Here is a 22,207-nt window from a genome sequence, read left to right as displayed (position 1 = left end):
TCAAGAGTTACAATTGTTAGTTTGTACGTTACTAAACATTTGTCACACCGTTCATTTCCTGCCATTCGTTTCCTCCCCTTGACTATTTATTTCCTGTACGAAAAGGTCCGAGATACCCTTATTACATATCGAACACGCAATGATACCATGCATTGTTACTGAGTATATATTCAGAGTGTATCCTCAAATTGATAAGGCAATTGCATCACGAAACTTGACGACACCATACATTTTTGTCAATTATCTGTGTTAAAATTATGAGTGATGATCAGGATCTGTGGGCCGATTTCTCCGTGTGATAGGCAAGCATTTAAATTTTCTATGTGATATCGGTTAACGGCAAACGGTTAATTTCAGGGCGAAAATATACATTATCTTAAATTGTCATTTTCGAATCAACAGTCAAGTAGTTTAATTAATTATGCGATATCAGACATACTCTTCAAACGTGCCGGTCTGCATGTTAATTGAAGAAATGATGGGTCATACTATAAGATAATCGTTTAAATGGCATCCATGGCAATAGTTTGAAAGCATAGCAACAATAAGTTACAAAGGATCCATCAGTTAAAGAGAGAAGAGAAAAAGTAAAAGTATATCGGTACTGAATCAATTAGGAAACAGACGTGCATTTCAAGAACACACTATAAGTGTACATAGTTTGAGGTCACATAAGTCTCATCCAGATAAAAACGGGTTTTTAAAAAAATAAGAGTTACACGGTTAAATGATTACAAATCATTGTAATATCATTCAAAACAAAAACAAAACAAACAAAAAATAATAATAAACAGCTTATCAATATATAACAGATTTACACGGGAAGAATGTAATCTCTCCAGACTATGACTTACAAACAAATGACTCCGTCCATAGTTAGAATAAAATCTAGAAATCTCAATTCAAGCCAGACAAAAATAAAGTTAAAGAAAACATTTAGGTGGAGGATATAAGACACAATAGGTGCCTCCACGCGCCCTTAGGGGGGACAATAACCATCCAGGAATAACTATTAAATACTCACGTATATAATTGACTTGGAAACTTGTTGAGGCCAGTGATTTTCCTAAAGTATTTTCAGCTTCACATTTGAACGTCTTTGAAGAAACTATTTTTATATGGGTTGGAGATTAGGATGCAATATAAAGAAAAAAATACACCAGGTTAATATATACACAGCGTTAATAGTCATGACAATTTTATATAACAATTTGGTAAGAAAAAAATTAAACATACTTGAGTACATTTCTTAATCATAACAAGGGTTACTTGCCATTCGTGGTTATTAAAAATTACAATAACTTTTCCAAATTCTGAAAATAATGTAAATGTCACAATACAAATACCTCCAGGATTTCTAATATAGCCAGCACCGACAAAAAGAAATTGTTCACGGATAATCTGCCCCGTGTCTCCATCAACCCATCTGGCCACAGATCCTTCTCTTGGAAAACCTACATTGGTTTGAATGCAATAGCAAACAAAGGGGTCGTCAGGACCTCCAGCTACTACCCATATTGTTTCTCCTTCGGTTCTAGCGTCGTAAATGGGACACTGTCCAATCGAAGCGGTTGGTAGGTCTGTAAAATGGGATTTTGAAATCAGATTGAAAAAAAATATATTAAATTCAATTAAAGGTGATCAAAAACAATGGCAATATAACAACTTTGGAAAAGAACAAAATAGTAAATGCTGAACTTTCGGACAGAAAACCTTTATTCAGGCAATAAGAAAAAAAAGTGTAATAAACGTAGCACTTAAAATCCTGTCAGACAAAAGACAAGTTATTGAATTATAAAGTACATTAAGTAAGTTCAGTCTGCGTTATTACACACTCCTTTGGATTTAAAGACTCAGTATTCGAGTCCCACTCTGAGTGGCGTCTAGTTGAGGCTATTTACTCGCATTATACAACCATACTCATTTCTATAAATAATATCTAGCAATTAACGCCATTGTTTCATCCAGAAAACAGTGCAACATCACCTAAGAACCATCATGCCTCCACATCTATTTTCAGTATTGCGTTTGTCTAGTGACCCCTTCTATAGCGCTTTGATCACCTCTATCGAATATTGAACTATATAGGATGCTCAATGTTTGTAAATATACAGTTTCATCATGAAGATGACTTAGAAAACAAGCTGTTTTGTCTAGAATATACAAGTAGAATCATCATTTATCAAAGGTTATAGATTTTGTTTTTAAATTCAGATAACGATATGATGGTAGTAGATCACACTAAGATCAACACATCAATCCCATATGTTTACAAGACACGTTTCAATACCTCTCCTTCTCAATCACAGAACACTTTTAACATTACTTGGGAAACATCCAACTATTTTCTCATTCTGATGTCTTTTGCAAAAAATAAAACATTAATAATTGGTTTGTAGTAACATTACAAAATTAGACTATGTATTGTAGTGTTAATGTTGCTGGACAAAATTATATTTCTAGAATATACTTATTGTTTTTCTGTTTTGATAACAAAACAAATAATGTCGTGGTAGCTGGGTGAAGAATTATGGGGAAAATTCTGAAAATGGTAAGAAAAGAGACTTGATATTAACATTAAATCTTACCTACCTGAGAAAATCGGTGTGAATGGGATTTCCTGAACCACACCCCAAAGTGTCCTTGCTTGGCAAATGAAAGTCGTGTTATGGTCTAGAAAATATATTAAAGAACACGGTCGCGTAAATTGATTAATATAATATATAGGCATAGCTGTCGATTCAATGACGTTGCCAATTTGATACATATGATAAGTCTAAGTAATCATGATTTAAATGTGTAATAAAATATGAACTCAATATATTTTGACTAAATTGACAATACATTCTACGACCTCGTAAAAACTCTCTCCACAGAGCCTTTTTTAAGGGGGGCGGGGGGAGGGGGGGGGTGTACGTTGATATGTTTTCTGAATTTATTAACTTATTTGATTCGGACATTTTAATTGACTTCTTTCCCATTGTAAAGGTCTGAAAATTATTTAAATAATTTTTAAGAAATTGATTGCATTAACAATAATGTGAGCAGTACTCACCCGAAATTGTCGTACTCGTTAACTGGAAGGTTATCACACATATCATGAGCTATTATTGATGGCGTCATTTTTGATACGATTTGACGAAACAATATAGACGTCTACATACTCTAAAATGTGTGTTAAAAATATTAAGGAAATTATCCGTTCTTTTACAAAATCGATTAAAATGAACATCCTCTTGGCATATCTCTCAAATTTGGGTGTTGCTACACTTTAGATATAACTTTATTCTAACGTAAAGTACTTTCTGCTAACACCGTCTATCTTGCGTCTTGTCCCAACAACGTGTCATATTGTGGGGATATATATATATATATATATATATATATATATATGTGTGTGTGTGTGTGTGTGTGTGTGTTATTAAATAAAGTCAACAGACACGTCTTGTCTGCTTGAACATCAAAATCATAACCGTTTACCCTTTCAACTTTTTAATCCACCCCATGTACTCGATTACTATTATATGATACTTTTATCTAATTATGTGACATCTCCCCTTTTAAGTAAAAATATAATATTTTGGTCTTGATTCTGTAATTTAATCCAAATGAATTCAGCCTACCTATTACACACATTCACATAGTATTCCTTGTATATGTATTTCATATAATGCCAATTTAAAACAGTCCATCAAATGCCGAATGTTCGAATTTATGAAGATTGTTCAGTTTTTTGAGTCCCTAAGTCTACTAGTCACACAACTTAATTAATCTGCTAATCAGGTCGGTTTGATATTCAAACCTACAGGCCATGTTTTATATAACACATCATTAACATTAACAAACATTTGCTGTTACTGCCCGTAACGAGCTGGTCTAATAAATTTTCTCCCACTCCGCGTGACGTATGGTTGGGATGAAGATGGTATAATAACATCATAGGCATTGTTGCCAACGTCTGTTACAGGACAGCTTCACGCTCTTCCTCATTTGTGGGGGAAGGGTTCGTTATGGTCGAGGTTTGAATTATAGTAGCTTAAGGTCTATTGTGCCTTGTCGGCATCATGTGTCGACGATTTCACTTACAACCGACGTGCCTGTGTCCATTATCATCTTGGTGATGGTTGTACGTTTATTATGTTACCTGGCGTTGTCCATCCTTTCCTATCATCCAGTTTGATTACAAATCGATCATGTGGTTTTAATGGTGAAAAGTCTCAAGCACCATGTCTTCAGTCAAACTGTGTCTTGTATGCGAATTTGATGATTTCGTCATTTTGTTGGACAATGTTCGGTCTAATGTGTTGAGGTAGCAGGTAGTCAGGTAAAACTGGAACTGTTGTTCCATGTTGAGCATAGATGGAGTAAAATGCGTCGACATGTGTTTTGAGTTTCTGTACGCAAGCAACGCAGTGAGAGGATGTTTTTGACTTAATATTTCCTTCGCTATCTGTACAGCACGTTCTGCTTGTCCATTAGGTTGCGGTAATGTGGCGAAGTAGTCTGATGCTTGAATCGCCATTCTTTCGAAAATTGCTTAAATTCTCTGCTGCTAAACTGCGGTCCATTGTCTGTGATCAGGATTTCATGAATTTCGTGGGATGCAAAGAAACTGTTCAGCTTCAGAATTGTGGTGACGGATCTCTGGTTCGGCAGGTATCCAATGTCAACGTAACATGATTAATAGTCGATTAAGACAATGAATGCTTAGTTCTTGTGGTAGAATAGATCTGCAGCTGCTTTTTTGCCACGCTCTCTCTGGTAGAGGTGTTGGCTTCAGTGTCTCCTTCCTGTTAGTCGGTCTTGCTTCTTCACATTGCTTACAATTTTCGACTATATTTAGTATTTCCATGTTGATGTTGGGCCACCACAGCGATTGTCTAGCTCGTTCACTGAATTAATATATTCCTTGGTGCCCCTCGTGTTTTTGTTTCAGAACATCCTTTCTCATGCTTTGCGGGATAACAATGACCTTATCTTTGACTACGAGTCCGTGAAGTATACTCATGCTGCCTCTCTCTTCGCAGTACTTCTTCAAGCTTACAGGTACATTGTTTTTGTGTTTTGGCCAACCTTGTTCGATTAGTCCTTTCAGTTGATTGATTTCACCTTCTTCTTGTCTTCTTTCTGATGACATCCAAGTCTGCATTCCACTGGTGAGATTCAATGCTATTTACATACGCATTAACATCCATTTCCAGCTCTGTGTCTTCAATGTAGAGTGGTTTTCTGGACAGAGTGTCTGCCAAATGTGAGTCTTTCCCTGGATTATAGATTGCAATAGGATTAAATCCCATATGTCTCATCAGTAGCGTTGACATCTCAGAGGGGTCCGCCCAAGGTCGTTTGTATTTATGAGTGGTACGATTGGTCTGTGATCAGTCAAAGTGTGACTGACTTCAAGCCTAAAAAAAATCTAGAAAACCTTTCACACGCCCATACAGACGACTGTAGATATAATGGTCTATATATCTACATTAATAGTTAATTAATAAGTAATACAAATTGATTTTTATCCCCGAATAAAATAGCTTTGACGAAAGCAAATCTTGGTACGGAGGATAAATTAAAGAGATGTATTGAAACTCCATTATATCGGAATGATCTATGTAAGCAGTCTTTCAAAGCCATTGCTACCCTTTGGACGGGACGCTAATTTTTCGTAAATTTTTTGCTGTTATAACTGAAAGTCCCACTAACCCAACCACTCGACTGCAGAAGGGATCAATCTCGGTCCTTTTGCGAGTGAAGCGAGTGCTCTGCAGATTGAGCTCTCCGGACACCGACAGTTTTATAAGCTAAGAATTGATTGATAGAAAAAGACAATAATTTGCAACTAAATCTTTGTTTATTGCAGAAAATGGTTTTGCTTCCTTAAAATGCAAGAGATAGGATTTTAGTATTCCTGGTAATGTATGCTTATCATTCACTCGTAGGCATTTGGTTTTATCTTCTTATTTTTTTCAAGGGACGTCCGACAAAATTACGACCATTCAGCATCATATTAAAGGAAGAAGGTGGGATAGGAAATCAGGCTTAGGATTTAGAGTTAACAAACAAATGAGAAAAGGTAATATATACAGGAATTGAGGAAATAGGGAAAAGATTACAAGAGCATATTGTCTGTAAACTTTTTGATCACCCAAAAGTCACATCCTGAAACAACCACGGAATACCACTAAAAGTAAAACATTCAAACGTTTACAAATCGGATATTTTTTAATGGATATAATGTCATAACATTAAAACTATAAAATATACATTTGGTTGTTTCCCTCCAAACCAAGAATTCTGGCGAAAGGCAGCACAAACCAACTGATCACTAATCCCAATCCACTAGCTAGACAATAAGTAACATGGAAAACAGAAAACATTTATTAGGATAGACGACGTACCAAGTGAACCTCTCACCATCATTAGATGTCACAAGACCCCACCTCCCCCCCCCCACACCATTGGAAACTGTTTAATTTCGACACAAAACCATATATAAACAATGAGACACTTATATGATAACAAACAATCTTACCTTTGGAAGAAAAAGTGTGAGTAGATTCCAGATCTCCCGACGTCACAGAATTACGGCCACCGTCAACCCATTTGACGTTACCCTGTGGTAATCCCACAATGGATAACTGACAAGTACAAGTCGTAGAGTACATGGATAATTCAACTTGGTGTATTGAACCTCCGATGTTCGTAGGGCAGCCGGTGAGTTTTAAGGCTGGCGTCTCTGTAATTAACAACATTTGTTTTGTTTTTTTATTAAGGAGAAGTATCATCAATGCCTTTTTTTTCTTTTTTATTAAAATCACCAGTATATTATTGCTCAGTATATTATTGCTCAAGGTCAGGCTACAAACGAATTTCTACTATTACTAAAATGATAATATTGACAATAATAATGATAATAATAATAATAATAATAATAATAATAATAATAATATAATAATAATAATAATAATAATAATAATAATAATAATGATAATAATACTAATAATAATAATAATAATAATAATAATAATAATAATAATAATAATAATAATAATAATAATAATAATAATAATAATAATAATAATAATAATTCGCTCTGGGCGTCGCATATTCGAGTACTTAGAAAAGGCTCTCTCACAGTAGTTAAGCAAACAATGAAAATTTGGTCGTTAATACCTTTGTCCTCCGAACCTGATTCAATATCGCCTAACATACATCATGTCTTGTCCTAATTGTTAAGTGACCCTCTTTGACTAAGGACAACGTATAAAGCGAATTTGTCACGACTAGTAGAAATAGCGCTATTGAAACGCCCAATTTTAATCTGTTATTTGTTGTTTGTTTTTGTTGGGTTTTTTAAACGTTAGTGATAAGGCAATTATGTCACAAAGAATTTACAATTTATTTTAACTACCTAATCATACCCAGTGTTAATTCATCTTCGGCTTTTATATTTGGATCAATGGTGTTCTCAGCTTTACACTTGATTGTCATGTTCAAATTTGGTCGTTGAAGGTCGTCGAGCGGAGGAGAAAACTTGAATACGTATCTTGAAACGTTATTTGTCTTTGAAATAATGTCATCGGGTTTAGTTAAATTGACAACTGAGTCTCCGCTCTGATCGAGACCAGTAATTTGGACGTTTATTGAAGGATTTGCATACGTTACATCGCAGTATACGGATACATTGCCGATTGGTAGAGAACTGTCTTCATCCATTGGTGGAGTGTCCAGAACTCCAAGCGACGCATTACTCGGTCCATCTGTAGGAACAATATATTAATAGACAACAGAGAGTGACTTTTAAATAATAGTTCTTTTTTATTCTATGTTTAATCAGACTATGTGTTATTGTGGAATGATATTGGCGTTTGGATCCGAAGGTTGTGTGTTCGAGCCTCGCATGTCGCAATGTTGAGTCCTTGAAAAAGGCACTTTGCTAACATTATCTCATCGTTCTCTTTAGCAAAATGATTACCTGACCGCCAACAGCTTTGTCTCTTTCGGGGAAAAAATCAATCATCCTCTAAAAGGCGTCACGTCTTGTTCTATATGTTAAGTGTTGATGTTGATCACAGACATCTAGTAATGTACTTGGTGACAGTTCAGTGAATATTCCGCTATCTAAATACTCTAGGGTTTTTAAATCAATCTATCTACGGACACACATGTTAGATTATAAGAGTCCTGATTTGAACAGTGTTTATTTGAGTCTTCGGGAGGCGCTCTTTACTCAAATACTATCACCGTTATCAGGTTTAAAAGGAGTATCTGGCTGTTAACAACATTTTCACTGTTGGAGAACAAATCTATCGCCTTAAAGGTCTCATGTCTTGTCCTACATGTTAACTTTTCTTTATATATATATATATATATATATATATATATATATATATATATATATATATATATATATTTGTTTTATCGAATTCATGCATGCTACTACTTCTACAAAAATACTAAAGTGACATTTTTTTCAAAGGAATACTCACAAGCATAATGGATATTGAGGGTTGTATTGGTGTCCGACACTGCAATGGAGTTTTCAGCTCGGCAAATGAAAGTCTTGGATTCTTCTGAAAGAAAATTATTTGTATATAAGGCTGCCCCGATATGCACTTATTTGCACATCGGATAACCCAAATTTGTGTTATGGAAAAACTCTCAAACGAAGGCAAAATATTGTCCAGTACATCAATTTAAAATCAACCCATTAATTCTGTACGGATATCAGACCCCCTACTTGGCGCAACAAAAACTGTGACATATATCAATGCATCTCGGTTCAGTGCACCATTTTCCTCCAGTCCCAGTTCTTCCACATCATACGTTTCAGTATCTCAAAATTTAGTCTTTGGGCGTCCTTTTTTTCCTTTTTTTCGCTTTGTGTAGTCCAATACTTTTCTTTCCTCGTACTCCCTTTCTCGTCGCTTTACATGTCCGGAGCCTTTCAATCTATCTTCTCACATCTTTATTGATACATTCCCCAATTAAGACAACCTTCGGATTCGTTCATTTCTCACATTATCTTTTCTTGTCCAGCCAAGTGACCATCTGAACATCCTCATTTTTGCCACCCCAACTTCTTTACCTTCTTTTCTTCTTGTAGCTGCTGTCTCAGTCCATATAACATTGCTAGTCTTACCATTAATGTACATATTTTCCTCTTCAGGTTTGCAGACATTTGTTTGTCACACATAACTCAAGTTACATTCTTCCAATTATTCCAGACTACCTGTAACTTCTTTTTAACCTCCATCAAATTACACCATCTCCTTTGATTGTGAAGCGAGTGCTCTGCTATTTGAGCGATCGGGATCTCCACTTAATTGCAGTATATATATATATATATATATATATATATATATATATATATATATATATATATATATATATATATATATACATGCTAAAAGAATGAGACGGATCCTTAATATAACAGTAATTTCTCTGGAATCACTCTGAACAGCGAGGCTACCCTTAAACCATACCCAGTTGCAACGTTCACGCTCCCTAATGTAGCCTGTTGTGTTAGGTTGGCCCCCCACTTTCGTAAATTAAAGGCCAAATAAATTACCTCACGAAAGAATACGAAGATTTAAAATTAAAACACATTAAAAAGTAAATTGTTTGTGCAAAGTGTTCAAGGAAACATCGATTTCATTGGTTGAACTATTGATTAATACAAACAATTTCTAATCTCTTTCACGTGATCTTCGTTTTTTGGTATGACGAAGGTTTGGTTTGTTTCGGGCAAAGAGTTCATGAAGCCTACGATTGGTCTCACCCATCAATACGCAGGGAACATAGCTACTGCCTAAAACATCTATTAGGTTCAAATAGTGTTGTAAGCAGCTATCATGTATTTAATCCTTACCTCCCTCGGCTCTAGTATAGTTGAGGACAGCCTCTTCGCTGTCCTCGATGATGATTTGTCCAGTGTCTCTGTCAACCCATTGAGCCATGGTTCCATCTTCAGGAATTCCCTTCTCCTCGATTCTGCATCCACAGAGAAATTGATCCTCCGATCCTCCGGCTGGAATCCACGTTTCATCTCCTCTTGTCAACGTCTCATAAACAGAACAATTGGCGATTTCAGCAATAGGTGGTACTGTGGATGACGATGAAAGAGAAAAATCAATTAATGTCTCACTTAAAAAGCCATTCTCTGTAAAATAGTCTTTTCCGAGAGACAGGTTAAAGGCACTTGCTTCACACGTAGTAGGACCGAGATTGATCCCAGCTGATATAAATAGTTTTTAGACCCACCCCCTCGCCCGTCTATATCCACCTAACAGTGATTGGGGTAATAGGGTATATTAAAATGGCTGAATATACGCTGTGATAAACTATCGTTCTTTCCAAAGGGTGGTAAACAATAATCTGATTCACGGTATAGAAACCGGGATACACTCCAGATTCATGGCCCTAATGATGTGAAGAACTACGTTTCAAAGCCAATGAACAAATGTTAAAAAACCCAGTGACTATGATGTGTTTGTTGTATGTGTTTGTTTTTTTTTTTTTGTTTTTTTTTTGTCCTGCCTAGTACAACTTTGTCTCTCTCATGTTTGATTTCATCATCATCATCATCATCATCATGATCATCATCATCATCATCATCATCATCATCATCATCATCATCATCATCATCATCATCATCATCATCATCATCATCGTCATCATCATGATCATCATCATCATCATCATCATCATCATCAATCATATCATCATCATCATGATCATCATCAATCATCATCATGATCATCATCATGATCATCATATCATCATCATCATCATCATCATCATCATCATCATCATCATCATCATCATCATCATCATCATCATCATCATCATTATCATCATCATCATCATCGTCATCGTCATCATCAGAGTTATCATAATCTTAATCAAAGTAATTGTCAACAAAATTATCAGCAGCATTACCAAAACATCCACCTCCATCATCACCACAACCAACATAATCACCATCACCACAATTACCACAACCAGCACCACCACCAGCATTACCACCACAACAACAATTACCACAACCACCATCACCATCACCGCCGCCCTTATCACGACCACCACCATTACATCGATTTTTTGGGGTTATTTTTCAAGTCAGCAATATTTATATATTGTTCATTACATCTTTACAGGCCATAGATTTTAATAGTTATCCCATTTACCTTTGAATAATGGATTAAAAAAAATAAAGTCCATCCTTATCCATAGTGACAACGACTGGCATTGATACATCTGATTATGATCTGGTACACACAAAAACATGTAGGTGGAATTTGAGATTGGTGGGCCCGTTTCATGGTATGGGCCGTTACTACTACATATATTCATCAAAAAGAAGTTTTATTAGAAAAAAATATCAATAACAGGGTTTTTTTAGAATTGATTTACACCAAAAAGGCGACAAAGGAATCGAATGATTTATGAAACTATAAATATAAAACTCCCTTTACTCATCTCACAGGAGGAACTTGTCTTCGGGGTCTATTCCATTGGAACACTATAATGATCCAGGCGGGGATTTATGCAGTTCAGCGACACAGACTGACCGAGGCGAGGTGACTTCATCAGGCCACTCACCGTATCCGTTATTCGAAATCGGTTCCCTTTGGGTCAGACTCAAAGACCATACCCCTGAGCCTCGCTATTCGATTTATGAAGTTGATTTGAATTTCAGTACAAATGAGTACTATTTTTTTAGTATAGAAACAAACAAAACTATTTCAGAGCCGGAAGGCCGATCGACAGCGTTTACCCCGGAAAACTGTAAATAACAATTGACGAGTGCATATATTTGGCCGCACATCCCGCCTCTTAGTTGAGTTGTGATGGGTCACGATTAAATAAGGTATCTAATCATTAATTGCTTTTCTTTTTATCATCATTACCTTTTCATTGGTACATTAATGTCTCAGAATATGAACACATTTTATAGATAAATCGTAAGCCTAGATATTGCGTCGTTCCGAATAATTTATAAGTTGTGGAATTGTTCACATTTATTGTTCAAATGCATGGTGCAGAGTAAGGTTTTTAGAAGCAGGTGAATGTCTAATGTCTTTTTTAAAGAAGGAAGCGAATTCTTGATCTCGTTAAATCTTTGGAATTAATTGCTTGAGTACTTGAAGAATAGACCATCAGAATATCAACATGTTGACCCTGAGCGACAAAATGAAATGTGTTGAAGGCTGATATTTTCTCCTTTTTTCGTATCACATGGAATATTTAATTCCCAACAGGTTAATAGACTATTGACGATTTAGATTGCACTGCTTTCTTACCATACGCCATGTGTTCATGAACTATTAAAATGTGTTCTTTTCCTTCATTGACAGTAAAAAATAAAATTTAAAAAAAACATCAAGAAAGAAGCATATATTACGTGAAACTTATAATAAGGATTAGTTTTTAATGTTTAATTTAAACCTACCCAAATATGTTGCGTATCAATTTAGACCCCCATTAAAAAAGTGTTGCCTGATTTTAGGTTTAATTAAATCAACAGAAAAAAAAACCAACAACAAAAAAACACTACATGTTAAAATGTGATATTAACCAAAAACATACCATGTATATCAATACCAAGAACAGCTTGGAGACCACCAGTAACAAAAATATTCCCTGTGTTATCCGTCCACCTCACTTCACCCGGGGGGTTTCCAGGACTGGATAACTGACAAGTACAATTTGCTTCACGTTGGAATAGATCGAGCTCGTGGAAGGGTCCTGCAAGTTTAGGGGGGCAATCGGATAGTTCTAATATTGGAGGGCCTGGGATTGGACAGGAGTAAATTAAAAAGGAAAAAAAATCAGGGATGTTTCACATTATTGACATACAATAGAAATGATGATATGTTGTGCAGCCAGCTATGTCATCTTTTGGTATGATTCTAGCTTTCGGGGGCAGGTCGTAGGTTCCAGTCCCATTCTGGGCAGCGCAAAATTCAGTCCTTGGAAGATGCTCTTTACTCAAATTCCTTCATTGTACACGGTTGTAAAATAAGTACCTGGTCCTTAACAGGGTTGTCTCGGCCTCCGAAAAAAATGCATTATCGCCTAACAGGCGCTATATCTTGGGAAATGTTGCTGTTGGCTAGTGACCTCTTGTGAGGCGCTTTGAGCACGTTTAGTGAGATTGTGGTATTAAATTCATCTTGTTTTTATGTATCTAATATATATTTTACAATTGAATTGCATAAGCTGTAAAAGGCACACTAAACATAGACACTTTATATATCAGACCACACCAATCCGTGTCGCTACAGTCTTAAATCTTCTGGTTTACTTTTGTATATGGAAAACACTATAAAAATAAGTGGAGTTTTTGATATCTATTATGTCATGCGGTGGTAGTTTTTTCCATTGACTTATTGTTCGAAGAAAAAAAACTGTATTTGTATGTGTTGGTTCTTTAGAATGGTTGTGCGAAGTTGTTAATGTGATGAAGCAGGCTTTGGAGAATTTGTTAAATCAATTGCTAATCTAATCTGAAATATTTATGGCTGAGCGATCGCTTCTGTGATTTCGTTTTTAACAGATGACCTTTCTCTCTGGAGGTACCGTCACATAACCCTGTTCCGCCTTACTGCTATTTGTGGCAAGATTTGAAACTGCTAACTGAGTGTTTCCTATAGCCTTTATGTCTATCTTGTACATATGTTCCACGCAGCACAAGCATGACCCAATGAAGATTCAAAGTTGTTATACCACAACGGTGGTCTATAGCTGAAAAAAATGATGGTAAAATAGGAATCAAAAATTAAATTCTAATGGGTCTTTTACACAAAATGCAACTCAGTTGCATTAAAAATAAATAAAATCATTCTTCTGTATATAATTAAAATTGTGATCCAATTTCCATATTTGTGAAGAAATTGTGAACATATAGTTTACACAAAAGTTGTTTTTCGGATATGCTAGGCCCGTGGAAACGGAGTTGATTCCAGTTTTATGATTTTAAAAATACAATAACAATCGTCCCAAATGATGCTCGATTATAAGCTTATTCATAATAATTGGTTCAAATCAAACAACATTGTTCTTATTCAGATTCATTTTATTAATCACAATATTTCGGAAAAATATATGTTTTCTTTACAAAGTTTTATTTGCTCAATAGAATTATATATAGAATACTCTAGTCTTTTACTTTAAAAGTTAAACAACATAATGAATATAACAATTTTAAAAAAGAACACAAAATCAAACACGGATCATTTCGAGCTTAGATCCCTTATCAAGTCAATAGAAAAGGCTCTCTCACAGTAGTTAAGTGAACAATTAACATCTGGTCGTTAATTCCTTTGTCCTTCTCCGAACCTAATTTAATATCGCCTAACATACATCATGTCTTGTCCTAAATGTTAAGTGTTCATGTTGGCTAAGGACACCTTATTAAGCGCATTTGTCACGATTAGTAGAAATAGCGCTATTGAAATGCCCAAATTTTCTTTTGATTTTTGTTTTACAGTTAGTGATAAGGCAATTATGTCACAAAGGTTTTACAATTTATTTTAACTACGTAACCATACTCAGTGTTAATTCATCTTCGGCTGTTATATTTGGATCAATGGCGTTCTCAGCTTTACACTTGATTGTCATGTTCAACTTTGGTTGTAGATATTCGTCGAGCTGAGGAGAAAACTTGAAGACGTATCTTGAAACGTTATTTGTCTTTGAAATAATGTCATCAGGTTTAGTTAAGTTGACTACTAAGTCTCCGCTCTGATCGAGACCAGTAAGTTGGACGTTTATTGAAGGATTTGCATTCGTTACGTCGCAGTATACGGATACATTGGCGGGTGGTAGAGAACTCTTCTTATCCATTGGTGGAGTGTCCAGAACTCCAATTGACGCATGACTCGGTCCATCTGTAGGAAAAATAAAAAAGAAAATAGACTGTGAGTTTTAAATAATAGTTTTTAAAAAAATATATATGACTTAGGAATGTTGCATCCCGCTTATATATTATATCAACTACTTTCCATTTACACCCAAGTTCTTTTAGAAGCATTCTTGTCAGCAACAACATCTCAACTGCATTTAGTACTCATAGCTTGTCTACATTTATTGCATTGACGCTTCCGTTTCGTTTAAGTATTGCCATAATTTATTCAAGCTTCATGTAGTAAAATTTGCATGATTTGCTGGTCGTATTCTAATACCTAATGTAGGTGCAACCCTAGGCAAAGATACCTTTCGTGTTTAAGCAAGTTGTTAAAATACAATGCAATGGTATTCAAATAGAAAATTTAAATAATGATATAATTTAAGTTCATTTTGATGTTTATATATTTATATCTTTGTAGATTTTTCGAGATATGAAGTTCAATATCAAGTCGGTACTCATGTCTATGATGATGATGATGGTGATGATGGTGATGATGATGATGATGATGATGATGATGATGATGATGATGATGATGGTGATGATGATGATGATGATGATGATGATGATGATGATGGTGATGATGATGATGATGATGATGATGATGATGATGATGATGATGGTGATGATGATGATGATGATGGTGATGATGGTGATGATGATGATGATGGTGATGATGATGGTGATGATGATGATGATGATGATGATGATGATGATGATGATGATGATGATGATGATGATGATGATGATGATGGTGATGGTGATGATGAAGATGATGACGATGATGATGATGGTGATGGTGATGATGAAGATGATGACGATGATGAAGATGGTGATGATGATGATGATGATGATGATGATGATGATCACAACAAAAACTCACTAGGGATGACGTCGTCACATTGAACCAACTGTAACACCACCACAATAATGAGAATCAGATATGATCTGGCGTCAAACCCCATGATGTGAAATAACATTTCTGTAAAAAAAAAATCAACATAATTGTTTTAACATAACCGGATAATCTGATACAATGAGAAGAGTATATTTAACCAACGGGTATTTGTCAGTGTTATTAGCCAATTGTATTACATATAGACATTATGAGCAAGAGGATGTTTACCGATTGGATACGCATCGTCTGTTGTTTACCTTATGACGACGGTCCGAGAGACGCATTTATTGCGGTGCCTTTTGCAGTCCTGCCATCTTGGAATTGGAAAAAATCGTAATTTTTTGGCATATTTACATTGTAGACGCTAAAACTAATTTTAAAATTTATCAATATATACTTAATATGTTAAAATAATGCTTTTTACTATTATAGATATATTATATATATATATATATATATATATATATATATATATATATATATATATATATATATTATATATATTATATATATATATATATATATATATATATATATATATATATATATATATATATATAATGTAAATTTTCACTCACATTTTTGTGCCGAGACGACTCGTTTCTGTGATTTTTACACTTCCTCAGTCGGCATAATCCATTGTAATGTCCGTAGAAAACTCCAAACTAAAGTTGTTTCGCTGTGTAGTGGTGATTAGTTTTGATGTGTATTGTGATGTGCTTTCATGTTTATATCATGAGTGTGTGTGTGTGTGTGTGTATGTGTGTGTGTGCGTGTAGGTGTGTTGTGTGTTGTGTGTACATGTGTGTGTGTGATATTGTAGTGGATTGTGGTTGCGGCGGGGGGGGGGGGGGAAGAGGTGGAGGAGGGGTATAATGGGGTTGGGAGGGGGGAAAGGGGGGGAAAGGGGGGGGGAAGGGGTGGGGGAAGGGGGGGAAGGGGGGGGAAAGGGGGGGAAGGAAAGGGGGGGAGGGTTATTTTGCCTTTTGCGTTTTGAGCTTGAATTTGTTAGAGTGTCTGCACATTGTCATCAGTTCAGATCTTTTGTTTAAGGTGCTATTGTTTCTGTTGTTGTTTAGTAAAATCTCCAGTTTCTCTGTCAGGCATAAATTGCATTTTCTAGCACCGCATCTGTAGGGGCTGCTTTGCTTGACGACCTCCCAGGTTATTGTTGGTGTTTTTTGTGTGTTTATTTGTTCCCAATAGTGCATTGCTAATTTGGTGCTTTTTGCTTTGCTTTCATGTGTTATGGAGGCTTTGTGGTTGTTGTATCGTGTTTTGAATGGGGGTTCTGTGCTGCCGATGTATTGTGTTGCGGTGTTATGACAATGTGATAACACCTTAGCACAATACATCGGCAGCACAGAACCCCCATTCAAAACACGATACAACAACCACAAAGCCTCCATAACACATGAAAGCAAAGCAAAAAGCACCAAATTAGCAATGCACTATTGGGAACTTTAGTTTGGAGTTTTCTACGGACATTACAATGGATTATGCCGACTGAGGAAGTGTAAAAAACACAGAAACGAGTCGTCTCGGCAAAAAAATGTGAGTGAAAATTTACATTATACATTAGCTCTAACCACCATTATCGAGCACTTTCGTACCTACAAGTACCCACCAACACTCATAAATATATATATATATATATATATATATATATATATATATATATATATATATATATATATACTACCTTCTTTCCAAGAAGTCTATTGACTTACAGGTCATTAAATGATTGTCTGTTTGGAGCCGAAAATGTTCAATTCTACGAAAGATTCATAGTCGTAGACAGGTCCGTTTATGTACCATCACAGACTACTTGGATTTGTTGAATCTATGTAATATCGATATATGAAACTTACGGGCCTTTCCCTAGGTGGGTGTTCAATGTCAAGGCTCTTTACTCACATACTCAGAGGTAAAATGAGTACCTGGCCGTTAAAGTCATCGTGTCTGTCCGTAAAATAAAGGCAATATCGCCTAACAGGCGCCACGTCTCGTCAACATGTTACGCGTTGCCGTTAGCCAGGGACCCCGTGTAAAGCCTGTTGTGCAGATTTAGTGGATTTTGAGCTATATTAAAACTCAAATAGCTCAACAGAGAGATGGGTGATATAAACTTCCTTCATGCTTTTATTTGTAAGCAAATTTATAATGCCCTAAATGACTTGATGGTGTGACCAACAACTTGTTTTAATTTGTAAAAAAAAATCGAGTGACTAATGTAAGTAGTGAGTAATGCTGATAATCCTTTGGGTTGATTGTTTGAGATAACACGCATTTTGAAAGTCGGTTATGGTGAACACTTATCACGTGCTCTACAGGCGAGCATTAGTTCATAATATACTCAAAACCCGGATATAGATAGAAGAAAGCAGACGCCACTGTGTGTATTGATGCATTGCATTAGTTAGACAATTCATAACATTTGCCAGCCTGGTTTAACATACGAACACACAATCAACATGTAACTGCTGTATACTTCTATAGTCCTACTAACATTATTTAGTGAGAACTACTAAAGTGGCCGGCTAAAAAAATAATAAGGACCTGAGTGACGTCAATTTTTATCTTTTTTAATTCACCATCCATCGTGGCTCGTAACCTTGAGCAAGTTGCCAGTCAACTGTCTACACGTATCACAATCATCTGTGTTTGCTATTAAAATCAAATTTGTCCATTCTTCGATTATCTAAATATATATTTCCATATCTTCCTCTAACTCTACTTCGGTCATCCGAGATGATACCAACTTTTCTATTCCACACATGTCCCATAAACCGCAATTTCCTCTTTCTGATCTTATCTGTCAATATTCGTTATTTTCTCACACTCGCCAACACATCCCAGTTTGTATACTTGTCTGTCCATGATAACATCAATATGTTTCTATACATTCGTATCTCAAATGCCTGTAATCTCCAAGTGCATTTATTGTAAAGCGTCCACGATACACAACAGCTTAAAAGGGTACCAAAAACACATATTCCCACAACTTTCATTCTGGTCTTCAAGTTAAGGTTGTTGTCTGACACAACTGGTCGCATTTTATGGAACACAGTTTTAGCTAAAGGTTATACATTTTCTTTTGGACAGAGGCAACGCTATTAACGGTGAGGTACTCATTTTACACATGAGTAAGGTGATATAATGTGATTAAAGAGCTTTTTCAAAGGACTCATCCATGCGACGAGAGAGGCTCGTACTATCCGAAAGCGAGTGCCTTACCATAGAAAACAGTTCATAGCCGTGTAGTAACAGAAGATAGTTTGATACCCGATTCATTTCTTCGCATATGCGAATCGACCTCGGTCCTTTGCGTGTAAAGCGAATGCTACACCAACTGAGCAATCGGTATAGCAATGGCATCATATAATATTTAAAATAATGTCAGTACATGGTGCATACCCTGCAATTTGGAATTATTTCATTATGTGCTATCATTTAATATAGAATTGTTTGGAATGTGGTCTGATGGTACAACACTCAACTCCGGACGCTAAGGTCCGGGGTTCGAGTCCTAGTCTAAGCGTCTCATGGTTGAATCTCTAGATACAAAACGCTATTTAATCACTGCACTCATGTATACAATGAACCTCTATCCGAAAATAAAATAATACGAGTAATATGGCCTAACAGGCGTCATGTAACGTCCTATATGTTAAGTGTTGTTGCTAGATGGTAAAGCGCTTTGAGCACGTTAAGTGTAGTTTGCTCTAAATAGATGCTTTTGTGTTATTAAGCCATGGAAACAGAGAATATGTATAATAGGAGATATCAGAGACAAATTCCCTATACAGGGCTTCCATTGTTTCACAGCACATTTATTATTTTATCTTTTAACTATTGTGGAATTTAACTTAGATCCAATGTCTAATAGATATTACTATGTAAGATTAATTTTATTTTCATGACTGGTGTACTTTTTAAATTTTATTTAAAGTTTAATAACATTTTTTTATGTTTTTTTTTTTTTTTTTTTTTTGTTCGTTTCGTTTCGGCCGGTGCCATCATTTCTTAATGTGTTTCTCATATTTCGATTCTGCAAGTGATGCCAAACAATATGTATCATGGGATTATAGTATCGCGAGTTAAGGTTTTACGTGGGGTGGGTGTTTTTGGAAAGGGGGGGGGTTCTTATCGATTAAAAAAGAGGGGAGAGGGGGGATGGGGGGGGTTCCGATAATAAACAAATGCCCTCTTTAGGTGCTGTGAAACTACGGATGTTCTCCCATTCCATATATGCAGGCGCAACTACATTACCAATAACATATATATATATATATATATATATATATATATATATATATATATACACATTCTTCGGACATTACGCCGACTGAGACGTGGAATAAACACACAAAAACGAACGTCTCGGCCATATAATGTGAGTGACAATTTATATATATTGAAATTACGGTTAAATTTTTGACCAATAAAAACATAGATTTGTAACAAACCTAGACACCTGATCGGACAAACACTATTTTTATAATCATAAATGTGAAAAAAATCAATCTATGTCTGATCATTGATATTGTTTTTTTCATTGCTGCGTTGCATTTAGTTAAACCAAACAAACAACATTTGTTTTATTTCAATTTATGTTGTTTTATATAACTTTAATGCGCTAGCACCCTATGTCAACGCTGTAAAACGTCAACGCTATGTGAAACGCGATATAAATGTTATTTATTATTATTTATCTGCCAGTTGGATCTAACTTACCAACACACAAAATAATGTGTAACATTAAACGTTGATAGTCTGATTAATACAATGTAGATAGAGTTACTCATTGAAATAAAGGAATGAAAACAAGGACAAAAAGCAGAGTGGCGCCAATTGTGCTCTATCCATACCACCAAATGAGTGACTAGTTCTCAAACGATTTTCCCGATTGTATCATGACGTAGTATAAGTTTACACAAAATTATCAGTATAGGAGGCTCAATAGGATTCAACAGTCGTAACGTCACTTCCTTCCTTATGACGCATGGTAACTTAGTAACACTGGCTCTAAACTATCGGAACAATGGCGGACCCCGTATGAAATATTTCTCCGGCGAGCATAAAAACGAATCCAGAGGGAAACAAAAACATAAATTCGATCATGTTTTAACTTTTACACATTCTGATCATAAGACATATGAAAAGTTCTAGCCAGCTTGAAGAATATAAAGTAATGATTTTCTTTGTTTAGAACCAAGATGGCCGCCGTTGCCGGGCGGCGTGACATCAGACTACTGAATCCAATTAAATCATTGATAGTTCTGTGGGTTTTTTAATTAGAATGCGCTAGTAAACTGTGCCATTGTCTAAATTTTGACTACTCTCCGATAGGCGTGGTTATATTCCTTTCCATTGGAAGTCTCTTAGTCTTTTCTTTTTTTATTATTAGAAGAAAAAAATAAAGGAACACACCTCCTTCAACCGACGGCTCGTTATAAATTCACGAAATAGAAGACTATTCATATGATTGGTTTTTAGACTTCTGATGAATTCTAATAAAAAGATTAATAATAATAGTATAATAATAATAATAATAATAATAATAATAATAATAATAATAATAATAATAATAATAATAATAATAATAATAATAATAATAATAATAATAATAATAATAATAATAATAAGCGGAAGAAGAAGAATAAGAGGAAGAAGAAGAAGAAGAAGAAGAAGAAAGAAGAAGAAGAAGAAGAAGAAGAAGAAGAAGAAGAAGAAGAAGAAGAAGAAGAAAGAAGAAGAAGAAGAAGAAGAAGAAGAAGAAGAAGAAGAAGAAGAAGAAGAAGAAGAAGAGAAGAAAGAAGAAGAAGAAGAAGAAGATGAAGAAGAAGAAGAAGAAGAAGAAGAAGAAGAAGAAGAAGAAGAAGAAGAAGAAGAAGAAGAAGAAGAAGACTCTACTGATATTATTATTATTTCATTAGTTTACACTGATGTAAATGTTCTTTACATACCACTATAGCATCCTAAGAAAAATCACCTAATACATTTCATTCCAATCTGTCGTTAACTTCTTTTATAATGAAAATCAATCCTATTTATCTTTTAAAAGACAATAGTAACCAATTGTAAGCCAAAGCAAATTGCACTAAATTAGTAATGATTGAATAAAACATAAGTGACAGTTTCTAATTATTGCTTTTTTGTATTCTCACCCCAGAGTGAAAATTATATTGAATTAAATAATTGAGGTTTTTAATTACTCTAAGGCTTTCGCATTCAACTGATTAAGACATTCAGAATAAAATCAAACATTTGTTACCCACGTCAATTGCAGATCGAGTTGTATGATGTATTATTGTGTACACTTATTGCCACTATTATGATTAGCTTTATAATTACGTTTGATTAAACAAAACTACCCTTAATCACTTTAATAATGA

The 22,207-nt window shown here is 35.2% G+C and overlaps 1 protein-coding gene across 1 annotated transcript in view; it reads right to left on the bottom strand.

Annotated features, from left to right (window-relative positions):
- Nucleotides 1-21,835, bottom strand: part of LOC144959449 (uncharacterized) — a 65,287-nt gene extending 43,452 nt beyond the window's left edge. Inside the window, exons 1-12 of the mRNA XM_078892041.1 lie at nt 21,779-21,835; nt 15,795-15,893; nt 14,556-14,894; nt 12,592-12,795; nt 11,190-11,270; nt 9,872-10,105; nt 8,487-8,570; nt 7,419-7,757; nt 6,530-6,733; nt 2,593-2,673; nt 1,347-1,580; nt 1,025-1,108 (exon numbers count right to left, since the gene is read on the bottom strand). Coding sequence (XP_078748167.1) covers nt 1,025-1,108; nt 1,347-1,580; nt 2,593-2,673; nt 6,530-6,733; nt 7,419-7,757; nt 8,487-8,570; nt 9,872-10,105; nt 11,190-11,270; nt 12,592-12,795; nt 14,556-14,894; nt 15,795-15,891 — 1,981 coding nt within the window. The 5' untranslated portion in view covers nt 15,892-15,893; nt 21,779-21,835. The remainder of the gene's footprint in view (nt 1-1,024; nt 1,109-1,346; nt 1,581-2,592; nt 2,674-6,529; nt 6,734-7,418; nt 7,758-8,486; nt 8,571-9,871; nt 10,106-11,189; nt 11,271-12,591; nt 12,796-14,555; nt 14,895-15,794; nt 15,894-21,778) is intronic.
- Nucleotides 21,836-22,207: the final 372 nt, after the last annotated feature.

Source organism: Berghia stephanieae, chromosome 14, assembly GCF_034508935.2.
Source record: "Berghia stephanieae isolate SIO BIC M18660-M18661 chromosome 14, UCSD_Bste_1.3, whole genome shotgun sequence".
NCBI lineage: Eukaryota > Metazoa > Mollusca > Gastropoda > Nudibranchia > Aeolidiidae > Berghia > Berghia stephanieae.
This window is presented reverse-complemented; position numbering and strand designations above follow the sequence as displayed.